This window comes from Cupressus sempervirens, chromosome 4 (assembly GCF_028749045.1).
Source record: "Cupressus sempervirens isolate cs-2001-9-10 chromosome 4, ASM2874904v1, whole genome shotgun sequence".
NCBI classification, from domain to species: Eukaryota; Viridiplantae; Streptophyta; class Pinopsida; order Cupressales; family Cupressaceae; genus Cupressus; species Cupressus sempervirens.
The window spans coordinates 37,046,531-37,061,825 of record NC_143121.1 but is presented as its reverse complement, the minus strand read 5'-3'; the positions used below and the strand labels follow the sequence as shown (position 1 = coordinate 37,061,825).

Genomic DNA, 15,295 nt, shown 5'->3' with positions numbered 1-15,295 from the left:
ATGATTTTATTTTAGAGTACTTTAGACCAATACTCTAAAGGTGCATTCTAATGGATTTAACGAGTGAAGATCTTAGCAAAAATTAAATCTCCCATATATTATAATCTTTTTCTTTAAATAAGAGAATAGTGGTGGTTTAGTTGCTAGGGATTTTTTCAAAAGGGTTTCCAAAGGTAAGTCTAGTGTTTTATGTCTATGGGCTTTGATTTGTTATTTTGCTGCAGGAAATTTGTGGTTATTATTATTATGTGTAAATATGGTAAAAATGATTTAAAAAATTGTTTTGAAACAAAATAGCTTTAATTCTGTGTTGACTTATGCATTTACAATAGTAATTTATCCACCTAAGCAAACCATAAGATGCCTCTCGGTGCAAAAGAATATATATTTAAAATTGTATGCAATTAAAATTTCCAATAGGAAAGGACAAATCACAAGCAGGTGACTGCAAACCTTTCTTGATGACCGAGCCTCGTAATCTTGTGGGACTTTTGCCAGCATACTTTCAGGTATCTCTATTTGGTATTGTTCTTTCCCCACCGTAACATAAGTAATCTGCTAGCATATACACATATGGTTCAATATTAATAGCCTTAAAATAAGCTAACCAATGCATAGACATTTTAGAAAGTACAGAGATTTAAAATCGGATTTCCACGATCCATTATTATTTCACAATTTTCCAGGTAGACTGTATAGAAGTTAACTACACAATCTACCCAGAAAATTGTCAAACAACTATAGAGATGTGGATAAATTTGGAAAGCTCTGAAACAATTAAACAACCAATTGACTGTATATTTAAGATAAGCAATTACCGCAGTATCACTTCTAAAAAGCATCTGTTGCATTTCCAAATACTTAGCAAAACCAATTTCAATTTCTCTCACAGTTTGATTAGCCAAATCATAATCCTTATTCACACCCTCACACGGCAGAATTCGGCCAGTTTTCTCTGCTTCTGACCAATCAAAAGCAGTTTCAAATCGCTTTAGTATTGGCTTCACATCAGGTAGACCTCCTCCTGTACATTTAAGCCATGCATACATAATTAGAGAAGAGTACAATAAATATGGCATATAAGGAAAAAGAAAACAAAAACTTGATAATTACATAATAATATTCTAGATGTAAATATAATTTAAATTTAAAAAGACCAAAAATTCACATTAAACAACCTGGAGTCAGGCTACGCTGCAACAATGTGGATGTAACCCCCTTCATAGTTTCCTTGAAAGATGCACAAGCTTGTACCATTGATTGGCATCCACGAAGAGCAGCAATAAATTCTTTAAGTTTCTTTTTTGCTGCGTCCTCATAAAGAACAACTTTGTTGGCATTTCTCCCAGCAGCCTCACTGCGAAGAATCCATTTAATAAAAACAATCAGCATGTGAAAATCAATGTCAACATGCTTTATCAAATCCAAAACAATTGTGTTTGTTAAATGTAAACATGTTTGTGAAGAACAAAAGTTTTCACATGTCATTTCATTAGCCACACTTTCTTTATCAAAAAAAAAAAAAAAATCGATATTAACAACATTTTTGCAAATTTTCTGCACCTCTTTCTCTGCTTGCACAATACCAATTTCTGCTGCTTTAATTTATTTAGCGACCAGAAATATTAATGCGTCATGCACTCACACTTGCATTGTTTACTCTAGAGTGGGATAACTAGCACTAGTTAGAGTTCTGTAGGAAAATAATGATTTAGACTGAGGGTTCATCCAGCCCAAGCTTTAAGATCAGCCATTTGACCAATCTTTAAGTTTTATGGGAATCAACAACCTCCTAGGATTTGCCAGCCCAATCTCCTTAGCCTTAAGCTTTTCCTGATGTGCATCTCATACAATGCATTGATACTCACACAACGTTTCATTGTTTAGTACCAGTGGCTTCACCAACATATTCTTGAACACTGGGACTACAAGATTTGGTTACACCCACCTGTGTGATTTTCATCTGTTTCTGCTGCTTCGTGGGGGCTTCCCTTGTTACTCTATTTAAAATTATCCCAATTCGGGGGTTACTCTGTTAGATCAACACGTGGGTTTTCTTGACTTTGCTAATTTTGTTCATTTGTGCTCTGTGTCCAAGGTCCCTTTTTTCTTCTAGTCTTCTGCTATTGTATTCTGTATGTTTCAGTTCCATAACATTCATGGATTGTATTATGGATCCCCTCTAAGAGAACATGAACACTTTACATGCTACTATATAGAGTCTGCTTCTACCATTTACTGAAGACACCTGTCCACCTAAAAAAAATGTCTCACAAACCAATACAAGTCCTCCTAGGAAAAACAACCTTTGTTTACGAGCTCTTCAATCTCAATAATTGCTGCATGCATGATTAAGCCACCTGAAACGTGGTAATTTATAAATTAAGCTACCATCTCTACCTTCATTGTCTATTAGTGTAATTAAATATTCACTAATTACACTTAAGTTTACTTAGGATAATGCATTTGCATATTAGTTGTCATGTAGACACATAGGAGTTTGCATTCCATTTTAGTACATGGTGTTGGAGAAATTTACTTGAGGTGGAGTTAGTTGTCATCTCATGCCTCTTTGTGTGTGAGATCCACCTATTTCTCTTATCAAATTATCATCCTCTTATTGCTGTACATGTGGCACATACTTTATTGTACAACGGAGGATGATCCATATTTGGTGGACATGTGATTACACCTCGTCTAGATGATAGGTTACCTCATACATCACTTCTAGTTATCATGCGTTGCCAATATATTCAAGCACATCTATATTGTAATGTATGGGACATCTTATTCCTTGTATTGTTGATCATTATTGACGTAATCAATTGATCATATCATTTCACCTATCTCTCTTGTGCTATCAATTGAGCTACTAGATTTGGCATTTTTGTTCTTTGCCTTGGGCAAATCCTTACATGGTATCAGATCCATAGGAGTTTCATTGCATAGCTATTGAAGAATGTTAATCTCATATTTTGGAGGGCCACGATTTAGATCTAAAGGTGCAACAACTATTGGGAGCGTCTAGTGCAACATCTAATCTCGCCATTACATCCAAGTGGTCATTTTGGCAAATTCTGACTATAAATTTGCCTATATCAAACAAAACTCAAACCCGAGGTGATTTTTTTTGCAAATTGGGCTTGGGCACCCCAAGCTACAAATTTGGTAATTCATTTTCTAAAATTATTTTCAAATCTGGTCAATTTGTTATGTTCTATCATTTTTCAAAATTTATTCCAGATTTAATTTTCAGGGCATATTATGGTTAGTCTAGCCATATATTATTCTGTGAAAAAGTTGGTGGTGTTTTCAAGTCCCCACCCTTGTATATTGTCATTGCATTTGCTGAGATCTTTTGCAAGACAAAACCATACAATATCCACAGGCATCACAGTCAAATCATGCATCACAAATTAGATCGTACAGCAGAACTAGGCACCCATCTCTAGGCCTGCCACCAAGTTAGAGATCCACCATCAACAACCCCCCACAAACATTCGACAACCTATCTATTTCATAATAATTTCAAAAGGGATGGCATTTAAACATACATAGTCTCGTAGCACAAAGAATGTGAGACGTTTTTGAAGAAATGAGCTTGCACCTGCATTGTCCAGTACATCGTTGCCTACATCCATATACTCTCAACTAGTTGTGGCATCCACAAATTGGCAACACAACACCTCAGCAACCAATTTGAAAGTCCGACATTAGCATTGCAGAAGCTCATACCTGTAAAATTGATTTGCATTCGACAAAGTTCAACCTCATGTACACTGGCCTTTATTCAAACTGGAAGCCAAATGCGACCCAACATCCTCCAATTCAACAAGGATGTACATAGCAAGGCATCTGACACACATGAATCTCCCCTTCTACACCGTGTAGCTCAGCAAGCTCACCCCCGTGTTTCTTTTCGGCAACTTCATTTTGGGATCTGCATTTGATTTCTAATTGAAGCCCCTTCCAAGCTACATCCACAAGCATGCGACATTGTAAGACCTCTAAACCGAGCAGCAGTCTATCCAGCCTAAATCGACATCTTTAACCCCTGTGAGACCCCAACTCGAGTTGCATACAAGGCCACACTCACTCCGAACACAAACATTTTGTGTTGCAGACATTCCATAGTTAAAGGTGGCATCCATGGGCTTGCACTTGAACCAACTGATCATTGATTGCCATGTTACCAAAGGCACAATTGGTATAATTGTAAAAAATTTACATTTTCACCAGATTTTATTAAGTTAAATTTGGTGAATAATCCCATCATTGGCATTTTTTTCTTTTACATTTGATGGTCATTTGAACTTCAACTTCAGGCTAATGATTACCTCGTCATTTTATAATGTTTAATTTGACAATTGTTTGACCACCATAACTACGCTCTTTTGTTTTGATACAATAGTCATTTGCCTATCAAATCTAGTCTAATGTTCTAGCTAACATCATTGAATTTTCAAAAAATCAAACCCCTCACCATATGCAATTTTGATTTGGCAATCCAATAGTAGACCGTATAGCTTGGTCATCTAGGCTCCACATTGAGAGCAATTATTTATTTATTTTTGGCTAGAACTTTTTCAAGTTTTCATAGGTGCAATTAATATTTGGTTGCAAGATTGGAAGATTTTGATGTGTTCTTGTCTAATCCTATTTTTTGCAACTTTAGAAGCTTAATTCAGACACATTTTCAAGTGCAATTATTTTGGAAGTGTATGATTTTTTGTCTACTTTCTAAATATGGTATTAGTTTTGATAAATTGTGAGAGTACATAGTACTTTCAGAATTCGGCCTATTTTGACACTTGTAATTGGTTAGATCCTTGAGAGATCTTGTGTCATACTTTGTTGAGTTTGATATAGCTTTATATTTTCTATTGTAATCATCAAAATCAGAAGTCCACTTCAGTCTATATTGGAAAGAGGCAATTGTACATGCACTAAATATAAAGTGCAAAAATCATCCCTTTTTTTTTTGGCCGAGGGATGGGGGGGAGTGGTTGTGCTTTTGTTTCTCTTGCTTTCTTTCAGTTTTGCATCATGGGCTCTCATACATTTCCAAAATTAACTCCACATTACTATGCAACATGGAAAGACAATGAATGTATGGAGCAAGTTAATAATGAAAGGCTTGAATCGCTATGTGGATGGAACAATTCAACAACCTTTTGATCCTAATATGGATGATAAGGAACTAAATGATTGGAGAATTAGAAACTTTAGGGCTTTAGAAATCATAAGAACATGGGCTGCCCAAGATCTCATGTTTCACATTTCACTGTTTTTGAATGCCAAGAAAGCTTGGGATAAACGTAAAAATTTGTATGGTACAGTGGATGAGGATAAGGGATTCATAATTCAAGTAAATCTTTTCAGATTGGATCCTAAGAACTTTGATACAATTCAAGATTTCATTAACAAATAAATTGAGAGAACAACTTAAGAATTGTGGTATTACCATCGAGGATTCATAATTGATTCATCATATGATGGAAAATCTTCCATCAAGATATGCAACCTTTGATTCAAGTTACAATACTCACAAGTTGACCATGGGAAGTGCCTTAACTACACCTTCATTTGTCATTTGGAAAAATATTGATGTTGATATAATCAAAATTGATGAGCGTAGGGATTCTCAAGTCTTCAAATTCTAAGGCATCAATGGCTAATCAGGGAATCAAGGAAAAAAGAAGCAAAAGCAGTGTAAGGCCAAATCACAATCCGACACAACACGAAAAAGAGCAATCCTCACCCAAAGGCAACAACAAGCAAAAATCAAACAAGTAGTTTCTCACATGTGCATATTGCAAGAAGAACAGACATTAAAAACATCCTTGCTACAAGAAGCATATTGATGAAATCAAGAATCTTATTAGGAAGAATCAATTAGGTCTGTCTTCAAGAATGACTACTTCATTCTTTTCTTCACATTCATATGATATCTTCATAGTCTGTATTTTCATCATTTGATCTTTGACATGCACCACCAACTTTGGTGGGAAATCATACTTACACAAATGTGGCTGGGAAAGGAATTAATGATAAGGGGCAGAGATACCTCACCTAACTCATAATCGTTTTCTATCTATCAACTCACTAATGGGTAACAAGGACTATGAAATTCACCCCTAATTCAGTTATTATCAGAGATTGGGAGACATGAGAGATCTTTGCTATAGGGGTGGTTGATCATGCATCCCAGCAATACTACTTTGCAGATTTTGCTCATAATTTTCACAGTGATTCCTCTAGTGAAACCCAAGAACTCGCACCCCCTTCCAAACCTCGTAGTACTTGTCCCCAAGACATCCACAAATCGGGTACTTGGAGTACCCAAGTACCCCCACCTCCGTCATTACACAACCATGCAAGCATTAGGATGGGTATTTGAATTTTGATTTTTGAATGTTACTATTGGGTTTGTACTATGTTGAATGTTCAATGGTTCTCATTTGTGTTGCAATTTTGCAATGTTCAAGTATTCTAATTTTGTATGTTATACTAAAACATCATTTCATAACTAGCATTTAAAGTTTTATATGTATAGTATACAACACACCTCCATGCCCCACCATCCCCTCGTCGTTGTCTCCATGTCGCCCGAAATTGAGGCCCATTGTACCCTCGTACTAGAAACTCATCCTGGCATCTCGTTGTCCTGATGTACCCCAATGCTAGTGTTACATTGGATTCTTCACCAGATTTTGATCCCACCTCTAGCATTGATTCAAACTTTGAGGACTTTGGCTACTTGAACTTGGTTTTTTCACATGTGATCAAGTTCTTGAGCCATCCGTTTCTTCTCCTCCTATCGATGCATCTATTGTTGTTCTTGATGATGCTTGCATTCGCGCAAACATGGGTTCAAGTGATTCAGTATAGCAAGATATTCCTTGTCTACTAGATTTAGTTCCATGGGATGACTACGTGACAGGCATTGCAAGCTTGTTTGTGGATTCCTACATTGCAGATTTAGGGGACACTATTGATGACATTCATCTTTTATGTGGTGAAAGCCATCCTTCTACAGCTGTTATGAGGGAAAATGTTGACCCTCATCTTTATACTCTACTTGATCACTCTTTTGAAATTGACATGATGGTGGATACTCTAATACAAAATTTGGAGGTCTTTTTCATTTCAAAGAAGGAATTTGATTCTTTGGAGACTGGCATTCATGAGTCTCAAACTTCACTTGAGATGGCACATTGCATAGTTCATGTGGATCATACTCATGTGTTGGAGATTCCTATTCAGTTTCCTAAGACATCATACATTTTTAGGATTCTTCCTAGAGATTGGGGAGGATTCATCGATTCTTCCTACAGCACATTGCATGGTTCAAGTTAATCGTAATTCAGAGTGTTGTCTTGTTTTTCCTTATGTGCGTGTATTTGTCGATGTCAATTTTGTACCACTACATAACATATAGCGATTTAATACTTGATATGAATATCAAACACTCAATCCCTCTCTTGAAAAGCAAATACTCGTGAAGAAATGAGAAAAACTCCAATGTTCCTTACACCTGTGGATACTAACTCGGTTATATTAATGTGATATGTTGGTTAATCATGTAGGCGGCCTTACATTGTTCATCCAAGGATTGTCGAACTCTCATTGTGATGGTGCTGATATCTAGCTTTGCAAAGTATATGAGCGCCAAATAATGTTGATGGTGATGACAGGGGGGGTGTGTGTGTCTGCCAATGATGCTTCTCCTTTTCTACCTTTCTAAGAATGAACTCCAATTACTCAACTACTTGTTGCTCTACCTCTACTCCAATGAATGAAAAGATTTTGCAAATGGACAGGGATCAAATCTGATGAAAGTTTAACAACGGCTCTACCTCCATAGATGCAATGATTCAAGGAAAAAAAGACTAGATTACCATGCAAGGCTTCCTAACCAGCCACTAGGATGCTAGTGGCTTAGTTTATAGATCCCTATCAAACATCCACTAATATCACCATGCAACTATCCATCTATTCTTACTCTTACTTAACTTTCTTGAAATATACTCTACTTTAACAACTTCAATGAAATTTAACTCTAACTATTGGAAGTAGAAACCATGCAATAACACCAAGTGTTCTTAATCACCATGCAAGTCAAAACAATGATAAAGAAGCAATTTTGGTTTTAGAGCTTTGCAAGTGCAAAAGGAGGTCCATGTTATCACTCGTGGGCGAGATGTGTAGATTTCACATTTTTTGTGACAAAATAGAGTCTATCTTGTTCATGTTTTGAATACATTTGACAAGGTTCAGAGATTAAAAGGTGTGCTTAGTCGTTAGTATATGGTAGGACTTGTACTAAATTTGGGTCAAACTTGATAGAGGTTCTATTACCTTTAACATGGTTACAACACTCTACTCACACTTAATTGCTCTGAGTTCTTGGTGCTTCAAAGTGAAGTTGGACTTAATAAAAATTATACACTTGCTTCAGCACCATTGTGGTCTTCCAGAGCCTTCGAAGGCTTCATTGCCTGCAAGCCAAACAAAAGATTGAGAAAAAAGAGAATATTATGAGGAAAAAAAATATTGAGAATTTATGCATAAGGAAAAAGCAGTATCAAAGTCAAAATAAAGATGAAATTTGGCTCAAGGGTGTGCAATCATCTTTACTGGTGCTATAAAAATAATCACTAAAGGTAGAACCGTGATTGTGGTGCCACAGTGATAACTCCGTCGGGGCTATAGACGCCTAACTGGCAGCGAGGCTCTATCTAGGGTGCTTTTGAAGTAAGGATATTATAATAGCTAAGTTTAATGGATCTGAGAGATTATTAAGTTCTTGTCGAGTGGGGAATAAATCATTTGCACAACGCCAAAGATTATAAGATGTTTTATGATGCCTTTGCCATGAAGACAGTAAGGATATTACAAGGGACACCTGCTAAGAGGCTCTCATCGGAAGTGGAAGCAAAAGTTAAGAAGTATGGGAGTTGGTTCATCCAATTTCCGCAATTTACATATATCAGAGTAGCAAGAAGTACAATTTGTCCCAAGAAACTTCCAAGGTACCCACCCGACAAGGTAGTTTTGATGGAGTTGGCTAGGCAACTTAAGCATTATGACAAAATGATGAAACTTAAAGGTGAGATAGGGATTGCCTTCTCATTTGGAATAGGCAATGGTACTTGCCCCAATCCTATTGCCTTTGCAGTTGCAAAGAAAGAGTTAAAGCGATATCATCTAAGATGGTATAGAGCAAGACAAGGATTTGATCCTAATGGTCTTATCAAGACATCTCACAGAAACCCATTCAAACATATACCTACTATAGAAGATTTTTGGGCCAATGCACACAATGACTTTCATGTGAGGAAGCTAGCTTTCTCAAAGTTGTCAGTGAGCATGATGAGGGCAATTAGATGGAGAGGACTTGATATTCCTGATCAAATGGAAGATGATGAAAATGTGCTAAGAGAAGATTATCATATACAGTGGATGGAACGGAGTTGACTCCAGTAGATTGGGATGATCGTCAAGATCCTTCCTTAGAGGCAGTTACAAGGACAGTTGATCTACACACCGAACCATGGTATAATGAGAAGTTAAGACAATAACAAAGTTGAAAGGTACGCCTTATGAGAAGATGAAACCAAAGGAAGAAGGTCCAGTGGAGTCAGTCGGACAAAAAGGTGAAGGCAGTAGCCAACAACTAAGAGCAATTAAGGGCAAGAAAAGAAATTTGGAGGTTGAGAAAATTAAAGAACATCAGGAGCCTCCAACAAAGAGACGAAATGTAGCACCGTCAAGGGAGAGCATAATTGAGGCTAGAAGCCAAGGGGATAATACAAGTGGATAAGGGGTCACAGTAGAGGTGAGCTCTAATTTGGAATCAAGTGGTTACAGTAACGGTACCGAGTACCTCTCTTGGACCACCAACATGGAGATGATATGACAATCACTAGTAAAGAAGAGGATAGGCCAATTGATATTGAAGAAATAAGTCAGGCGCCCAAGGCCGTTGGTGACGCTTAGCTAGTTGAACCGAATCCAAATTTGGGGAGATGTACTGCACCGGTATGGATAAGGCAAATGCTTATGCCAAGAGGCGAGGTGGTGACTATCCGAACAATTGAAGATATTCAAGGGTTAGTGGAAAAAGAAGATAGTGAGAAACATAAACAAATTGCAAAAAAGGTGGCAAAGGTAATCAAGAGTGATGATAAGGGTCACTGAAAGGTTCAGATTGCTATACCAAAGCTTAGCAAGGCAATTGATGAAATTGTAGCCCAGGAGTATGAGATAGTAGAGCATAACTTGGGAAGAATCGCGAATTACATGGAGTGTTAGGAGCTCCAAGAAGGCATGGTTTCAATTAGAGAAAGGTTGAGGAAGGCAAACAAGAAGATTGTAAAGTTGGAGGGCAAAAACAAATATTGGAGAGATTGCCAACCTATCCAACAGTTGCATCAGGCAGCCCTTCTCAATACAGCGAGAGCAATATAGAAGAGATATCGGCTCAACTACACAAAGTCAAGGATTGGATCCATGATGTAATTCAAGAGGGGCAAAATTTCTTGCCTTCCTTTATCTCAACATTCAAGTCATTGGTGGCTTTTAGAGACAAATTTAGAACATTTAAAGGTGAGTGGAAGGATTTCCTTCCAGTCAAGGACTTGGCCATTCCTAGGCTACAGGCATTTATTGGGCTAACAGAGAGATATTTGGAGAGAACCAAGTTGGTAGATGAAGGGGGAATGAGTATGATGGAGTCTTGGTTTGTTGCCTTGACCATCAGATTAAGGATACTTGAAGAGATATGGAGTGAGATTGCACAGCATAGCCCAAGCGTTGACACTTCCATTTCAACCATGACAAGCGATGTTGGGGCTACACTTGATTTTGAAGATATCAAAAAGGAGAACGCTAATAAGATAGGATTTGGATCAAAATTGGATGACTTGGGGAAGGTTGCCATCAAGAAGAAACATTTGGTCACCCTTGCCTCCCTCAATGCCTTTATCCAATATGCAAAAGAATATGAGAAGGATCTTGAGAAGACATTGCAAGCAGCGAGCTACATGATGAATTCAGCTGAGCTCAAGATGAAGCACACGCTTTGCCCTCCCATGAAGGAAGTCAACAATAGGCTAGCGAAGTTCATTGCTTTGGCTAAGAAGATGAAAGAAAAGGGTAGAATTATATTAGAAGATCATTTGATGTAAGCCCAAGTGGCAATTTCTCCTTCTTCTTGGGTAGGATAGGTGTAATTTTGGCCCCTATATAAGGCCATTTGCTCTCATTTGTAAAGGGTTGAAGAAAATTGTTGTTTAAGATAATACAAAAATTGCTTCTCTTATCATTGTTGTGACTTGCATGGTGATAAGAACACTTGGTGTTATTGCATGGTTTCTAAATCCAATAGTTTAAAGTTAAAAAGTGGAAGAAAATTGTTGCTTAAGATAATACCAAAATTGCTTCTCTTATCATTGTTGTGACTTGCATGATTATAAGAACACTTGGTGTTATTGCATGGTTTCTACTTCCAATAGTTAGGATTAAATTTCATTGAAGTCGTTAAAGTAGATTTTATTTCAAGAAAGTTGTTAAAAGTAAGAGTAAATGGATAGTTGCATGGTGATATTAGTGGATGTTTGATAGGGATCTATAAACTAGGCCACTAGCATCCTAGTGGCTGGTTAGGAAGCCTTGCATGGTAGTCTAGTCTTTTTTCCCTTGAATCATTGCCTCTAAGGAGGTAGAGCCGCTGGTAAGCTTTCATCAGATTTGATCCCCATCCATTTGCTAATCTTTCCATTCATAGGAGTAGGGTAAAGCAGCAAGTAATATAGTAGTTGGAGATCAATCAAGAAGGAAGTTAGGAGGAGCATCATCGGCAAACACACCCTCCATCGCCATCACCATCACCATCAACATCATTTGGCACTCATATACATTGCAAAGTCAGAAATCATCAACATCAACATTATTTGGCGCTCATTCTCTTTACAAACCCAGACATCATCATCATCACAATGAGAGTTCGACAATCCTTGAATGAACAGCATAAGGCCGCCTACATGATTAACCAACAAATCACATTATTATAACTGAGTTAGCATCCACAGGTGTAAGGAACATTGGAGTTTCTCATGTCTTCATGAGTATTTACTTTTCAATAGAGGGATTGAGTGTTTGATATTGCATATCAAGTATTCAATTGCTATATGTTATGTAGTGGTAAAAAACTGAAATTAGCAGTATTTCTAAACAAGTGAACCCACAACAAACATAAGATTAATGAATTAAATATTTTGTTTAGAAATTACGCAATTTCAACAAAATAGATGAAGAAGCTAGATATTAAGGTTAATGTAATAGTTAAGCAAAAAATTTCAAATTATAATAGCATCTCCTTGTATGGTGGATTTCTTTGAAAACAACTATTATAAAAAAAATTATAGTGCTTCTAGTTGTGCTTTAATGGAAAATTTTATAATTGTGCTTCAAATATGTCATACCTGTAAAGCTTGGATGGGTAGTTGGGAATGAAGTTAAAGATATCACACCTTCTAATAGAAATTTGCAGATAACAAACCAAGGAGTCAATGCACAGAGAAAAATGAGCAAGACAATTGTCAATGTCCAGCATCTTCATAATTATGGCCCTATTCCAAGCTCAAATATCATTGGCCTCTCCAATATGCATAATAAATTTTTCGGTTACAAGAGTTTTGCAAAAAAATATTATTGGAAACCCTATTGAGGTGATATAGATATTAAACTAAAGGGAGATCTAACACATTAGACCAAACATTCATAATGTCAATGCGTAAAATTGACCAATCCTAAGGGACATCTTCCATCACAACTTTCACGAGCATCCCACACCCATTCTAACTGTGTTTGTAGCGCAGTTAGAATCTCAAAAATAATTAATTCAATAAATTATATTTATCTCAAATTCCACTAATAAGACAAATCCTAAGTTATAATTTTACTTATGGTTTTGAATCTTGATTGTATAGTTTTTAGTCTTCATAGATCTGCAAAAGTCTATTTTCCTCCTCCATGAGCTTTCTATCATCTTGATGATGCATGGAGTATGCGTCGAAATACTTTTTCTTAGTTAATGCAAGAAACTACACATTCTCAAAAACAGGAAAACAACTATTATGGATTGTGGAAAATCAATACATTTTAGACAAATCATGTCTCGTTCACAATTAAAAATTAAATTAAAATTCCTATCATCAATCCTAAATCAATCTAATCTCTACTCCTACCCATCATTTTAGTCTTCAACCCTAACCAACAATCTAATCATCCATATCATAATCATATAAAGTATATTTATCTCAAATCCTAATCTAATTTTCACTAATAAGACAAACCCTTAGTTATAATTTTTACTTATTGTTTTCAATCTTGACTGTGTACTTTTTAGCCTTCATAGATCTGCAAAAGTCTATTTTCCTTCTCCATGAACTTTCTATCATCTTGATGATTGATCACAGAGTGTGACACAAAATAACTTTTTTAATTTGATGCAAGAAACTACACAGAATCAAAAACCAGAAAACAACTATTATGAATTGTGGAAAATAAATACATTTTAGACAGATCATGTCTCAATCTCAATTAAAAATTAAAATAAAATCCCCATCATCAATCCTAAATCAATCTAATCTCTACTCCTATCCATCAACCTAGTCTTCAACCCTAACCAACAATCTAATCATCCAAATCATAATCATTCATCCTCAACTACCATCTATCTAGATTCAAATACACTTTGAAACTTATCCATTCACTTGGTCAAATTAATCTTAAAACTGCATAAAACCAGCCTTTATTTCCAACTGCGTCCCAAATTCAAATTCAGAAATCCTCTGATTCAATCTTTGACATCCATTTCAATGATCCTCAAACTTCCATTACTCTAATCCCAGCCTAAACCAGATTAAGAAGAATTCATTGGAGCAAGCACATGCTGCCGAATCAAAGACCCCCAAGAGCAACACAACATCAAACACAGCCACTCACCTAAGGTTTGCATTGATCGTTAGTTTCCAATTTAAAGTTGCGTTTCTTTTTTGCTCTATTGTAGAAGTGATGAAATTTAAAGTTGAATATTATTTTGCTTTTGTTTCCTTGTTTTTTTCTTCTTTTTCCCCATCTACAGATATCAGCTATGTTAATATACTGTCTTTCAGTGTTCTTTTAGGTATATGTACCTAAGACCGCAAATTTAGCAGGACTATCAAGTTTCACAAGCAAATGGTTGTCAAGTTTATGTTAATGTGTTTCTGTTATCCACTCATTCCATTAAAACCCTCCTTTTCTTTCATTCTAGCTACACTTCTTGGCATGATAATAATTATTTGGAAAAGACTGATATTTCAGAAGCGTTTAGCTTCTGCAAGCTTTTATTATGCATCTAGATTCTATATACAGAAGTTTTAAAAAACCACATACAAGTAAATAACCTCGGAAATCATTAGATCTTCAGTACAATTAAGATATTCCATAATTCATAAAAACCTAATATTTTTCGTTGACATGCAACCCAAAAGTAGTCAACACCAGCTGAATTAGAATACAAATCTTAAATGGAAAACACCTTATAAAGCATTAAGTAAAAGCCAAATGGTAACAAGGAATGAAAAGGGAAGTTCTGTTTGTTTTAAAAACTATTAACCTGCTTGCATAGAGGCGTGCAAGCAATCGCTCCATATCAGGCAGCCTGGCCAGTTCCTTTCGAAAATTAACTGCAGAATCTGCAGCAGCAACCTATGTAATCAAAAACCAAAAATCAAGACGCGATACCTCAGAAAGCATAACATTCAGATCTGCTACTGAAAACGCTCCATTATCAGCAACTAAACATCTATCAAGGATAATTATCGATAACTATTAACAATGTGCAATCAGGAGGGACATGTAACTAAGCACGTCACTTATAAATCTGCAAAGTATTAAGTGATCATTGGCATGGACAAAGTAAGAATCAGTTTCAACTTATAATCATTTTATAATTTCTGCCATGCTGCTCTTCAGAGCATAAGAGGCAAAGATCATGATAGCAAAGAATTGCTTGTTCTCACACTTCTGTTCCTTCTTCTGAATACAACAATCAGATATTTCCAAAAAAAACTACAATAAGTGAAAAGTTTGAACAAATTTTATTTTACACTTGTAATAATCAGATCAAAATAGTGATTGACATGCATATTTATACTAGCATTTAGACCGATCTCAGAAAATCTAATACCAGCTTTTTCTCCTTCTATAAATGACAAAATTTGTGAAAGATTACACTTTTCTG

The 15,295-nt window shown here is 36.1% G+C and overlaps 1 protein-coding gene across 1 annotated transcript in view; it reads right to left on the bottom strand.

Annotated features, from left to right (window-relative positions):
- MSH6 (MUTS homolog 6) overlaps positions 1-15,295 on the bottom strand; it is a 127,879-nt gene that overhangs the window by 39,806 nt on the left and 72,778 nt on the right. Inside the window, exons 11-14 of the mRNA XM_089824319.1 lie at positions 14,669-14,760; positions 1,179-1,357; positions 819-1,024; positions 454-555 (exon numbers count right to left, since the gene is read on the bottom strand). Of these exons, the coding sequence (XP_089680445.1) occupies positions 454-555; positions 819-1,024; positions 1,179-1,357; positions 14,669-14,760 (579 nt within the window). The remainder of the gene's footprint in view (positions 1-453; positions 556-818; positions 1,025-1,178; positions 1,358-14,668; positions 14,761-15,295) is intronic.